The 14,321-nt window shown below is 42.9% G+C and overlaps 1 protein-coding gene across 1 annotated transcript; it reads left to right on the top strand.

Moving 5' to 3' along the window:
* Nucleotides 1-624: 624 nt before the first annotated feature.
* Nucleotides 625-12,991, top strand: LOC116957739 (uncharacterized). Its single transcript, XM_076059158.1, has 3 exons — nucleotides 625-635; nucleotides 1,746-1,827; nucleotides 11,495-12,991. The coding sequence occupies exon 3, from the start codon at nucleotides 11,501-11,503 to the stop codon at nucleotides 12,245-12,247; it is 747 nt and encodes a 248-aa protein (XP_075915273.1). The 5' UTR covers nucleotides 625-635; nucleotides 1,746-1,827; nucleotides 11,495-11,500; the 3' UTR covers nucleotides 12,248-12,991.
* The last annotated feature ends 1,330 nt before the right edge of the window (nucleotides 12,992-14,321 follow it).

Here is a 14,321-nt window from a genome sequence, read left to right as displayed (position 1 = left end):
AGTCGTGTAGGGCTGGCCTGCTGCTCTTCACTGATTTTTTTTTTAATCTAGATCTTAATCTTAAGTTTTCGTGCATGCAATGATCCATACTCTCTGATTTTTTTCCGTCTAATTTATCCATAGCCTGACTGATAGCTTTAAGTCGCCGAGGAGAGCCTTGATACGTCTCTTTTTCATCAGGGCATTGCCTGTTTTTTTGCAAGAGGGGGGTTTGATCTTGCAGCTGCGTTCATAAGTTAGGAAGTGTGTTTCCCGAGTAAAGTTGATTGAGCTAAGAAGCTCATTTTACTATATATTTTTTTATTTTATCAGTTAAGGCCCACTGAGCTATATAACTCTTTTTTTCCACTGCCATTCTACTGCCCTGTTGCTCTGTGATGTAAATGTTCGAGATAGTATTATCTCGAATGGACAATGGGGCCAGGACTGAATTATTTCACTCTTAACTGCCTCCTGTCCGTCTTATCATGGTGTGTCTGTTTGTGAGATTGTGGGGGCGCGGTGGCGCAGTGGTTAGCGCACGGTGCTTCGAACCCGGGAGAAACCCGAGTTGAGTCCCACTCAGGGCCATCACCAACAACACCAGTGACGATTATCTGAACCGGTTCTGGGCCTTTTTCTAGCGCGACTCAGCCGTAAGTGCGTACCCTGGTGCAGTGTGTAAACATCGCCACATGGGAGTCAAAGGCGGCCGGGCATGATGTTGGCCACCCATACCCTCGCGTGCCTTTCTGACCTTCATAAGTGATGCTACTCACGTACCAGCAAGTGCCCCAACAGTGTGTGTATCTCCTGGTCATCTCAGTCAAACCATGGCACCTGGGTCTGCCCTGTGACCTGCCAGCGGGCCTTCGACGCTTCACATGGCCTCAGTGCACATAGCTTGGCACAAGCGCCGTGGTGACATCACCGCCACTTAGTGGCGAATGGCAGCTGTTGTGTGTAGTGTTCTGTGTGATGTATTTAATGTGCATGTATATTGTGTTTGGGTGAAGTGTATTTGATGCCTATCATGCATGTATATTGTGTCAGTGTGCTTCGTGTGCACGTGTATAATGAGTATGTATAATATTTGTGAATATAGTAGTGTTTAATGGTTGTGTGTATGCTCTGTGTGAACGTGAAAGCAAATACTGTTTGGCTGGATAGAGGGGACTAAATGGGCATGGCACAGGCTAGAGAAGAGATAGACTGATGAGTCACAGGAAGGAGGATATGGAGCTCAGTGGACTTGCCGATGGCTGGTACCAGCGATGTCAAAATCGGCCTCTGTGGAGGAGGTTCGTAAGTGGCGCTACTGGGCAGTTTGAGGCAGTCTCCCTCCAACAACAACGGAACACAGAAAAGTGATGCTCACAACAATTAGTGGAGCGCCGGGCGGATGAAATGCAGAAATTTGACAGAGTAGGGGGAACAGTAGGTGCTTTTGCCAGTCATCTCACTCATCAATCAACCCATGTGGCTTCAAGGTGCACCTAGCCTGCCACAGGCTCTGTGGTGACTTTATTGCCACCTGGTGGCGAGCGGTTCTTATCTTTTACGTTAGTTGTATGTATGTTTAACTTCTTTTGCACCGTACGTAGCCAAGCGTGCTAATCGGAGGTGTATAAATAATACCTTATCCCTAGGTATTTGACAGAGGAGATGTCAAAGGTGAAACCTTTTGAGTTTAGAAATTTCGTTTTCTTAAAAAGTAAAACTGTTACGTTATTTTCCTGAGTTATTTATGTGTGTGTTGCGTGCAGTTTCCCAGCTGCTTTTTCACAGAAACAGCAGCAACAGCACATCCCGCTATATCAGAGGCCATCGTCACAAAATCACCGCGAGGTGAGTGATCGCCGACTCTTAACTCATTTCAAATGCTACTACACTACAGTTATTTCACGTGTAACGCATTCAATGAGGATCTGTATTTAGCAACTGAAGGAGAAGGAATCCACTGAGCTATGGAGTTCTTCACAGATGTCCAGTAAGGGACTGAGGGGTCATCTTCTTTGGTTCTTTCGGTAAAGTCACGTGACTTTACCGAAAGAACCAAAGAAGATTAATCATTGCAGTCACGAAAGCTTTAAATCGAAATTTGACTGAGGGGTCATCAAGTTACATGAACAACAAACAATAAAAGCAACACAATAAGGGCAAAGTATAGAAAAGGTAGTTAAGTCACTAAAATAAATAAAAGTAAATCAAGTATACAAGTACAAATTGCATAATTATTTAAATTCCTGCCGATTTTCAACACCAAATGCAAGATTATGTTTAACGGATGAAGAATTTTAAAAGATAAACTATTATGGTTGTATAAAAAAACGAGAATAATTCCGAAATTTATGCAGAATAGAAGCTATAGAGGTTCAGAATAATTAACCAGAATATTTCCCAAGTAAAGCTCATTGAGCTTCTTCGTATGGCTGGGGAAGCAGTTTTAGTTTGAAAATGAGGTTTTCAATCCATTCAACAGCTTCTGGTGAGGCCGAGTCGAGTGAATTCTTCTGATGCCACCGGGAATGAATCTTTCAGGGCAGGAGTTAAAGGAGTTCAGTACGTGGGCGATTATCTGACTTGGGTGGCCAGCCACAATTTGGGCTGCTCCTCATGTTCCACTTGTGGAGCAAGTGGCCACATCTCCCCTGGCCTGTCTTCAAGTGGTTGAGGGTTGTCTAAGTTTTCTGTGGTAGGTTGAACCCTGAGACTTCACTGATTGGGTCAGTTACCAGGTTGCAATTGGTCACATTTTCAGTCACCCAGGATGTGCCCTATTGAGAGGAAGGGCTGTCATAAGTTTGTAGGGTTTGGAGTGTATTCCAATAGGGGCTGCGAGATTTCACACATGCGTAGGTGGGTTTTGAGCTCCTTCGTCAGTGAACTTAGTTGGCTGACAGCCAGTGTTCTTTTCGGAAAATTTTTCCCTCTGGACGTCTGGAGGTTCATAGTGGTCTTGTACAGGAAGCCGCTCAAGCTGTGTTGGTCTCAGTGCTCCATAGATGATCCTCATGGCTGCCCTGCGGTGGGTATCTACCAGGTGTGTATGATGACTGCTGAGTCAGGTTGAGCAGCAGTACTCCACTGTTGGGTATACCAGGGCGAGTGAAGTAGTGCATCGCGTGCATGCTCTGCTGCCCCTGGTGGTGCCTGCCAATTTCTGCATGAGGTTCACCCTTGGCTTGGCTATGGATCCGGTATTCTGGAGGTTCTGCCGATAGATCGGCATATGGTCAAGAATGGTGCCGAGGTATTTTGGTGTTTGATCGTGACGTTCTCCGCCGGCCTTCGAGTTGTTCAGGTGGAAGGCTGAAGCGACAGTCTTTGCACAGTTTGGTCGGAGCCTCCAATTTATGAAATATGCTTCCAGAGAACATAGATATGCAGTGAGTGTTTTCTTAATGTCCTGGAGTTCTTTAGCATGGCAAGCCAGGGCTATGTCAGCATATGCAAATAGTCATGACCTACTCAGAATCAGAAGTGTATTTCCTGAGTAACACCCATTGAGCTAAGAAGCTCATTTTTAAGGGCAACTTGGCAGGCAGACATCACCAAAGCATTCCGCAATTTAGAAATTTACCAAACACAAACTTAAGAACAGCAATTATGTTGTAACATTACATTCACACTTAAACTTTAGTGATGTTATATTCTTAGCTCTTTCGGTAAACGTGACTTTACCGAAAGAGCTAAGAATATGAATTACTGCAGTTACGAAAGCTTTAAATCAATATTTAGCAATGTTAATCATAGAGTCTGTTTAAATGAAGACAGAGATGGCAGAATAAAGAGGGCAAGAGATGGAACTACTTAGGTGGTTCCAAAGACTTTAGGGCATCCACATTTAATTATTTTGATTCAAATTGCATGTGAAGTCTTGGAATTGTTAACAATCAGACACGCAGAGACCCATATAATCAGAATCAGAATATGTATTTATCCTGGAAGAATCCAATGAGCTTTAAAGCTTTTTTTACAGATGTCCAGTAGGGGCAGGTCAGAACGTTACAATAACAAATAATACAAAAACACGATAAGATTGCAAATTATAGACAAGGTAAACATTATATTCTTGGTTCTTTCAGTAAAGTCACGTAGAAGGGAAACAATAAAATAATAAAAAGATATTTACTGTTTTATTTTATATTTTTATTATTTTACTGTTTCCTTTCTGTGTGACTTTACCGAAAGAACCAAGAATATGAATCCCTGCAGTCACGAAAGCTTTTAATCAAAAGGTAAACATTATTAAAAACATTTGTATCCTACTCTTTGGTTCTTAAGGTAAAGTCACATAGTTAGAAATAAAGTAAAACAAAACATGATGTTTTGATCGCAACACAAGCGGTCGTCATCAGGCAAAGTAGTCAGCCTCTAAAGGCAAACTGTTTATAAGGGTTTGGGGATGGGCTTAGCCCAAGTGTACCAACAACACCAGAAGTACGGGCGGTGCATGAGTGCCAATGCAGCAACAATGCCAATGAAGCAACAATGCCAATGCAGCGCCAATGCATTGTTGCCTACTTCCAGGAACACTTTGGAGTCTGCTTTAGCAAGACTCGACTCTTTAAGCTAGTCTGAAGGGTTACCCGGAGCCATTGCTATTGCAAGACTGATTTTTTTGTCATCAAGAAGCATAAACCATCAAGTGGACTCCGGTGATCCTCACAGCGGCTTTTGGCTTGCCATCGAACAAAGACGGTTACCGCATCGCGCGCTTTCAGATGTGCTTCTGTGGCCGTCTGGAACGATCTTCCTTCTGATTTAAGGAAGTAACTGGAGCTACGCACTTTTAGAACTAGATTGAAAACTCATTTCTTTATAACTACTTTTTGTGTTTAGTTTCTTGCCCTTTCACCGCACCTCCGATTAGCATAGTTGTCTACATACGGTGCGAAAGAAGTTCAACATTCATATATATGTAAGATTTCTGTATGTTGTTTTTATTGGAATTTCTACCTTATTTAATCAATTCCATAGGCCACATCAAAGCCCGAAGCTCCTCCCACTTTCACACCTGTGGTGCATCCATCGGGTCAGCGGCAGTTCATCTCTGGTTCTGGCTGTCCAGACATCCTGGTGCCTGATGTAAATTCTGCCATACTTCCTCTTTTTGGAGGGAATCTCAAGATTATTTTTGTGACACAGCCATGGTGGTGAGATGTTAACTACCTCACCTGGTATACAGGAGGTCGGTGTTCGATCCTGACCCTGACACCTGTATATTTGGAGTTTGCATGGTCTTCCTGTGGTCACGTGGATTTTCTCCAGGTCCTCCGGTTTTTTCCTCCACATTTAGAAACATGCATTTTCAGGATTTGGCTGCTATACATTATCACATGATGAGCCACTTTGTTAAACTATCAATTGTAGCCAGGCCACTTCTGAAAAAAAGCTATATAGCTCAGTGGGCCTTGTTTGGTAAAATAAAAATAGTTATTGATTACCCTTGTGAAGTCTATAAACTCATAAAAGCTAGCTTATCCCACAGTGTGTTTTTGTTGTACATGTGTTTAGGTGTGAAAACAGCCTCCCTTCCTCTATGGGTGTTCATGTTTTATCCTTTCTCCTAGTGAGCCTGCTTTTCTGAGTTCGATTGCCACTCATGATCGATACAGTGGTGGTTATCTGAACTCATCCTGGTTCCCCCCAGGTTGATCCAGCCTTAAAATGATTACCTGGTGTGTGATGTAAAGATCGCCACTTGGGAGACAAAGGTTGTTGGGCGTGGCTCTGGTTTTACACCCTTGAAGGCATTGTTTTTGGTCGTGGAGAATTATCATAATTAAAATATATACAGCAATCTCTTACCAAGCGTGGACTTGCCAACCACAGAGTCATGCATACATGGTTAATTATTTGGAAACTAATTTACCAACTGCGGCGTGGAAATGTGAGTATCCGCGGGTAGGCATGGGTCCGTAACACCCATTTACAAATGTTGCATGGCCACAGTTTTCCTCCATGCACCAGTGCGACCCGTGGCCATCCATGGCGCTGCGTAGCTTATCAGCTGTCCGTACTGTAATTCTGGCAGCACATAGCCCGCGTCGCATCGCAACTGCGCTCCCTTAACCCATTCCCATTCCAAGTTGCAGAGTGGGTCCCTTTCACCACTGAATCTCGTAACGCGCAAGCGGCTAGCGTTATATTTTATGGGCATAGCGTCATTGTTTGTAAATACATTGTACTCATATTCTTAGTTCTTTCGGTAAAGTCACGTTGAAGGGAAACAATAAAATAATAAAATATATATAAAACAATAAAAATTCTCACGACGTTTCGACCATAACACAAATGGTCGTCATCAGGTGTGTCGGTTTGCGTAAATTTATTTATTTTTAAACGGTGTATTTATTTATAAAAAACGTTAGCGCCACGCGCAGCGATTTAGCAGTTTATTTAGAAAGACTAGTCCATCTATGTTCTGAAAAGAGGAGGGGGGAGACGAATTTTTTTTAATGTATGCTGTCTGAAAGCCACTGTAAGCAAGCGTGAACAATCAATTAAGACCTAAAATGGTTTATCAAATCTTTCCAATGATTGCTAAGCCAGAATCTATCTTCTCGGTTGAAATTGTCTCTGTGCTTGTATATGTGGATAGCCTCATGAACGAATCCCTCATGGTAGCCAGATGGCTTACAAAGAACCTCTGTCTTGGAAAAGTCAATGTCATGTGAGCCTACTGAATTATAACAATGATCTGCCACGGCCGAGGTGTTAGTCCTGCCGTGTTTAAGGTCTGCTTTGTGTTCACGAATGCGGTCCGAGACATGGCGTTTGGTTTCTTCAATGTAACTACTACCACAGAGGCAACTTAGTTTGTAGACACCAGGGTATTGTATGTCCGGAATCACATCTTTTACAGACGGAACCAGATCACTGATTTTATGTAATGTGTTGAAACGGACCTGGATCTTGTGTTTATTCAAGATTTTGGAGATATTTTTTGTGATCCCTGCAATGTAGGGTAAAGTGATGGTTTTGAAAGGCTCCTCAAGAGGGTCCTTCTTCATGGTTTGAGTGATAGCTTTGCGGATTGTATAGTCGGAGTAACCATTAGCCTTAAGAGCTTGGTGTACGTGCTTGAGTTCACTGCCTATGTGTTCCTGGTCGGATATGCATTGGGCTCTATGATACAGTCTTGATGAGAGAATTCTTCTGTGATGGATGGTGGTGGGAATCCGGTTTCAGATAAGCATCCGTATGGGTAGCTTTCCTGTAGACAGAGTGGCTCATTGAACCATCAGGTCTCTTTTTAATTAGGACATCCAAAAAAGGTAGCTTGCCATCTTTTTCGACTTCCATGGTAAATCTGATGGCTGGGTGTATGGAATTGATGTGGTCGAAGAATTGGTCTAGAGCAGGCCGGCCATGTGGCCAGATGACAAAAGTGTCATCCACGTACCTCTTCCATAAGGTTGGTGGCAGAGTGGCAGTCTGGATGGCGTCAGTCTCAAATTTCTCCATGAAAATGTTAGCTATAACCGGAGATAGGGGGGAGCCCATTGGGGTGCCCTCAGTTTGTTTGTAGAAAGTTCCATCCCAAGTGAAGTATGTATTGGTTAAACAGTGTCTCACCAGGGGGGGTACCTCAGTGTTTAGTCCTTGATGAACCAAGTCTTTAATGATTGCGATGGTGGCAGGTACAGGAACCTTGGTGAATAAGGAAACTACATCAAAACTGACAAGCAGGTCGTCTGGGGACAGGGAAATACCCTTGATTGTCGATACCAGGTGAGTAGAATTTTGTACCGCAGAGGTGGTTTTTCCATTGAAAGGACGCAGGATTTCAGACAAAAAACGAGCCAGTTTGTAGGTGGGGGAGTTGATAGTAGAGACGATGGGACGAAGGGGTGTATCTACTTTATGTATTTTTGGTAAGCCGTATAATCTTGGTGGCCTGGCAGCAGAAGGTTTCAACGAAAACTGTTTAGATTGATCAATTAATGCGGTTGAATCAGAAATTATTTTGTTGGTTTGTGTGACGAGGCTGTTGGTGGGATCTCTTTTTATTTTTGTATAACTACCATCGTCGAGTAATTATTTAATTTTGTTGTTGTATTCTATTTTATCCATGATGACAGTAGCATTGCCCTTGTCAGCTGAGAGGACTACAATATCATCCCTCTTTTTTAATTTATATAATTCAAAACGCTCATCTTTGCTGAGGTTGCTAGCTGGCATCTTAGCGTTTTTGAGGGTTGCAGCGATTTCAGATCTTGCTACCTCTGCAGCGATGTGACCCAGGCCCCTGAGAGCAACGTCTACTTGGACAATTATATCATTAACTGGTATGTGTTTAGGTGTGACTGCAAAGTTTAGACCTTTAGCTAAAACGGATTTCAGACCATCGGAAATAGAACTGTTACTGCGATTAATTACGACTTTGTTAACGTCTAACTTTTTGGTGTGTGGGTCCGGTCTTTTGTTGAAGAGGAGGTTAAATTTGTAAATCAGGTTGTCCTTACATTTGGTCGACATAGTAGCAGCTGAAGAAGCAGTCATATTGTCTACATGTTCCCAATCCGATGTGGACATTGTTGCCGTCAATGATAAGTGTGATTTGTAGAGTGTCTTGTCTAACTGATCTAGTTCGGTGCGTTTAAGTCTGATTTTTTCTGAGATTAGAGCTAAGCTAGTTTTAAAAATAATTAGTTTCGCATTAGAAGAAGTTACAACAGCAGAGGTCAGTGTAAATGCGAAGAGAATTGTAGCAACACGACCGCACTCTATGTTATTGTGTGATGTACTGTATATTATTTGGTGTTTAGTTAATAAAAACAGACAAGTTAGTTGAGATATGATGAGTCTGACCACGGTCGTGGTTCCCCTTACCCCCTCTTCCCCATAGGCCCTGTATTTAACCAACCGCGGATTTGCCTACCGCGGCTTTTTCCTTGAACCTAACCCCCGTGGTTGGCGAGGGCTTGCTGTATATATTTTGTTCTGAATTATTCTTTTGCACAACACTTCAACATGAGCTGCCATAATTTCATTATCATCAAGGTTCACATGCTTAACCCAGATCTCGCCATATTTTGTGATGATAGTGATTGTTAATAGATCATGCAAAATAATATTAAAATCTTTTGACCCTGGGCTGCATTGTCATGTAGTGGTATATCCTTTCATCAAAGTTATAATTTAATACAATGATGTTTACAATATTAATATGCAGTGGTCATTCTGAACGTTTCAACTCTCCAAACGCCAAGACTTGTTCATTTACATTATGAGACCTCCTTTGCCAGAAACAAGATATAGGAATAGGTTTTACCATTTTAACTGGCACAAAAACTGACACCTTTATTCAAGGCATCATGTTTGCAATGACCACAACACAAGCAGTCAAAATGCAAACAAAAAAGACAACTCTGATAATAATATGCTGTCTCGGGTGTGGACCAATCAAATTCAAGGACAGTGCATATTATTATCAGAGTTGTCTTTTTTGTTTGCATTTTGACTGCTTGTGTTGTGGTCATTGCAAACATGATGCCTTGAATAAAGGTGTCAGTTTTTGTGCCAGTCAAAAGGGTAAAACCTATTCCTATAACTTGTTCATTTAGCTAATCATTGAAATGTCAAGGAATATTTTTGTCTCTTTGCTTTGTATCTGCTTGGTGGGGTAGCGTGTTTATTGTATTTTGCTACGTGTCATCACTGAGTTCACATAGGTGATTGTCAGGTGTTCCTACATACGTGTGACAACATAATAATAATAAACTAGGTTTTCTAGAATCGGAGGCGAGTTTTTAAATCTGATTTTAAAAAAAATGTAACATTCTCAGATGCTATTCTCGGACAATCTCGGACAATCCACTGACAGGAATGTAAAGCTGCATTCTGTAGCACACCAAGCCCTCACTCATCGCGGGTTTTTCTTTCGCGGATGTGATCGTTCGCGCCAAATTTATTGAGGCACAGTACGCCATTCGTGTGCCCCTTGTGGCTACACCGTTCGCGGTTAAACGCGAGATTCTCCATCGTTGTCTCCCAAGCGGCCGATCGTGGGTCCCATATCATGTGGTTTTTCTAGCCTCCAGTGAAGACAGTGAGGTTCAGCCGCCCGCAATTTTTCTTTCTCCATTATTTTTCCCATTCTATACATATCTATATAACACTGTAGAAATATTAATTGTGTTTAAAAAAAAAACTTTCCATTTCATGTTTGAGTTGATGTCGGTTAATATAAAACAAAAGTACTGGACATCTGTGAAAATTACTGGACTTCTATGAAAAAGAGCTTCATAGCTTTTTGGATTCTTCCAGTATAAATACATTTTCTGAGTCTAAAAAGGACGGATAGGTGTCATTACGAAGCGTGAACCAAACCATAGTTTTCACCGTAATGCCTTGGAGTTTGTAGATCGCAGATTTGCCGAAAGGGGCTATTTTAAAGAACATAACCAGACCCGCGATAGGATTTGATTTGGTGTATTGGCATGTGGTCTTGTATTGTAACCAGAAAATAATGTAAGCAAATTATATTGGTGTTTAGAGTACCATTAACTTCAAATAACACTTCTAATACGATAAGTCCTCGTAGATGCTTTCCTGAAAAGGGCCGCGTCAAGTGAAAAACGCATTAAGCAAAAACAATTTCCCCATAAGTAATGTTGTTTGGCGAGATACGATGTACCAGGCACATCACAGTGAGATGGTGGGATATGTAACCGAGGATAAGCGGCCACTGAGTGAGTTCCACGTACCGTAACGCTACCACTCAGCCACGCAGCCCAAGAAAGTAGTTTGTTGGGAGCTGCTCAAAGACAGCATTAATTCGGTGTGTGTTATGACGGTGCACGTTCCACGTTATAATGGTGAGCGTTATAACGGTGCGCATTCCTCGTTGTGCAAATATGTATTCCTAATGGAAGAACCGAAAACGCGTTGTGAATGCCACGCGTTAAGCCAGAACTTGCCGTATGGTCAATTGATTTTGGGAAGAAAAAGTTGATCTTACACGTAGGCTTTCACGACCAAAATTCATAATAAAGGTTTTTGGGTTAGATCGTGTAAATATAAATGTGTTGTTTACCCACCACCCCCCGACACAGCCAATTAGTAAGGTTTGTCACGTGAACAAAATATGACAATTAGCTACTACGTGCCAATTTTACCGGTGTGATGGGTAATGAATAGGCTTTACCCTTTCTGGAAATAACACAGATGTTAAAATGTTCCAACATCAAATACACTCATTATTGGAAAGCATAAAGTCTGCATTAAGCATACATCATGCTTGTGGTAAAACATGAAAATCATGTTTTGATATTAATGTTTGCATTGTCTGTGAAACTGGTTGACCTGCACAAGACACAGCCTCATTCATGGCCTTGTCTCATCACCAGTGTTAGACCAGAGAAAAACACCAAAAGGCGACTGGCGCAAAGGGTAAAGCCTATTCTTTTTCATCATCTTGATACTCGCAAAAAGGGTCCCGTATATATAAACAGTATTTTTGTAAACAATGCATATCAATTGTGTATAATATGTATATCTGCAGAATCAGATGGAGTCGAGAAACGTCACACAGCCCGGTACTAAGAGGTACCAATGCGGCCAGTGTCCATACAGCACGGATCGAACTGGTAACATGAAGAATCACGAAAGAACACACACTGGAGAGAAGCCCTTCAAGTGCACTCTGTGCGGAGAGGCATTTGCACAGTCGGGAACGCTTCAGATTCATCAGAGGGCGCACACGGGCGAGAAGCCCTTCAAGTGCCCGGTGTGTTGGAAGGCATTTGCTCATTCGCCACATCTTCACAGACACCGGAAAACACACACGGGAGAGAAGCCCTTCAAATGCACTGCGTGCGGGCAAGCGTTCATACGGTCGTCACATCTTGAAGAGCATCAGAGAATACACACGGGAACAAAGCCCTTCAAGTGTACTGTGTGCGGGAAAGCATTTACCCGGTCGGGAGCCCGAAGCAGGCACGAGAAGATACACAAGAAGGGGAATGTGAAGTCAAGTGAAAGTCAAAGTGTTGCAATGAACCTGTCTATTATTAAACAAGAAACAGGAGATACTCCCAGCTTTGAGATGTGGCCAGGAGTGAAGGTGGAATATGTAGAAGTGAAGGTGAAATGTGAGGAATTGGAGGCTAACTGTGAGGAAGTGAACTTGAAATGTGAAGAAGGGAACATGAAATGTGAAGACGAAGATTCGATTCCAAAACCTGTCCTTCACATCAATGGAGGCAGCGTGAAGGAGGAGCAGAATTTGAAGAGTGAGGCAACCCCAAGTGGTTGATGGATCTGGAGGTGTGGGTGGACTTCTGAACAAAGCAGAGTTGGAGCGACCAGCAGGTATGAAGTGGAGAACCGGGCTAGATGTGTAACCAGCAACTTTGGACAAAGAAGATTCTACTTTGTCCCAAGTTGTACAATAAAGTCCTAAATTAATGCACTCATAGTAGATGCGTTCCTGAAAAGTGCCACATGAAGTGAAAAACGCATGCGAAAACAATTTCCCCATTAATAATGTAACCATAACATTTGGCAAGATACGATTTACTACGCACCCAACACAGGGAGATGGTGGGACAAATAAGTGAGGGTACGCCGCCACTGCATTACTGTATCGTTCCACGCTGTACCGCTCAGCTCAATAAAGTAGTTTGTCATCGACCACTCAGAAAATGCGTTCTAACAGTGCGCATTCCGCATTATTACTACGCGTTCCATGTCATAACGGTGCGGGTTCTGCGTTGTAACGTTCAGCATATAAAACGATGCGTGTTGCCCGTTGTGCGAAAAGCGTTCCTGTATGGAGGATCCGCGTTATAGAGAAACACGCGTTGTGTGAATACCGCACGTTTCGCGACGGCCTGCATATTTTGTAACTGAAGTGGAGTAGTGAATTATTATCGATTTGCAAAATAGTATACGGGTGTCTTTTTTTTATAAAAAATGTTATGACATTTAGTTGATTACATGTTCAGTGACTGTGAGTCTATACATTCAATGTTAGTACAAATAAAGTCGCTGCCATCTATTTTGTGTTTTAACTGCGTTTTCCTAAATATTATTGTGGAATTTTTACTTTTCAGCATATTTATAACATTTATAATAGGTGTTATTTTAAGAAATAATATTGCTCTAAGAATATTAGGGACTTCTGCCAAATATTGTCAAAGCACATTTTATTTCCAGAAAATCGCAGTGACGATTATCTGAACCGGTGCTGGGTATCCCCTAGGTCGACTCAGCCTCAAATGAGTACCTGGTGCGGTGTGCTGGAAACATCGCCACTGGGGCGACCAAGGTGACCAGGTATGGTGCTGGCCATCCAGTCCTTAGTGTACCTTGCTGGCCTTTAATAGGTGCTGCAACTCGCTAACAGCACTTGCCGCAGTAGTATGTTAAGGCTACATGGGGGATCTTTGTCTTGTAATTATGGCATGCTGTGATGTGTGCCGGCCGAGTCGCCCTTGAACAAAAGCTTAGCTTAATGGGTTTTACGCGAGAAATACACCTCAACCTCTGGACCCATTTCCAGGTAGATTTCAGTATAAAGGATATTTTTAGTCAAATGTAGTCATATTCTGTGTTTATTTTTTTTAGCTCACAGAAACCCAAGAACCTGCAGAAATCCAATGCAAAACATCAGACTGTCTTTCCTAGTCCATCCTTCCCCAAACCCTACTAGTACCTCGTCACTACCCCTGTCACTGGACACAGTCCCCATCATCAATTATCGCCTCTGGCAGGCAAGGCTGCATTGGCTGGGACATGTTGCCCGCATGCCAAGCCACCTCATGGCCAAGCAGCTTCTGTTTGGCCGAATAGAGGGGGACAAAACGGGAGCGGCACGGGTAAGAGAAGAGATGGAGCTTATGGGTGAATGTGTGAAAGTGTGGTTGAGTGCGTGAGTGGGTGAGTGGTACAGGCAAGAGAAGAGATGGACTTATGCGGTACAGGAGGATGTGGAGCCGAGGGCACTTACTAATAAACGGTACCAGCAGTGTCAAAATCGGCTTCTGTGGAGGAGGATAATGAATTACGCTATTGGGCAGTTTGAGCCAGTCGACCTCCAACAACAGCTGAGGGCAGGGGAGTGATGCTCCGAACAAGGATAGGAGAGCCGTGTGGCTAAATTTCAGAAAGTTGGCACAGTGGGGGCATAGCTGGTGCAGTCATCTCAGTCGGTCAACCCATGGCACCTGGGTCCGTCCCTTGACTTACTGCCAGCCAGTCTTCGATACTTCACGTGGCCTCAAAAGTCCACCTAAGCATGGCACAAGCGCTATTGTAACACTGCCACTTAGTGGTGAACGGCGGCTGTTGAGATTTGAGGAGTGGTGGCACATTGGTTAGCGCACTGG

This window comes from Petromyzon marinus, assembly GCF_048934315.1.
Source record: "Petromyzon marinus isolate PM22_M1 ecotype Great Lakes invasive population chromosome 84 unlocalized genomic scaffold, UKy_Petmar_22M1.pri1.0 chr84_unloc.3, whole genome shotgun sequence".
NCBI lineage: Eukaryota > Metazoa > Chordata > Hyperoartia > Petromyzontiformes > Petromyzontidae > Petromyzon > Petromyzon marinus.
Note: the sequence above shows the minus strand (reverse complement) of the source record. Positions and strands in the feature narration are given on the sequence as shown.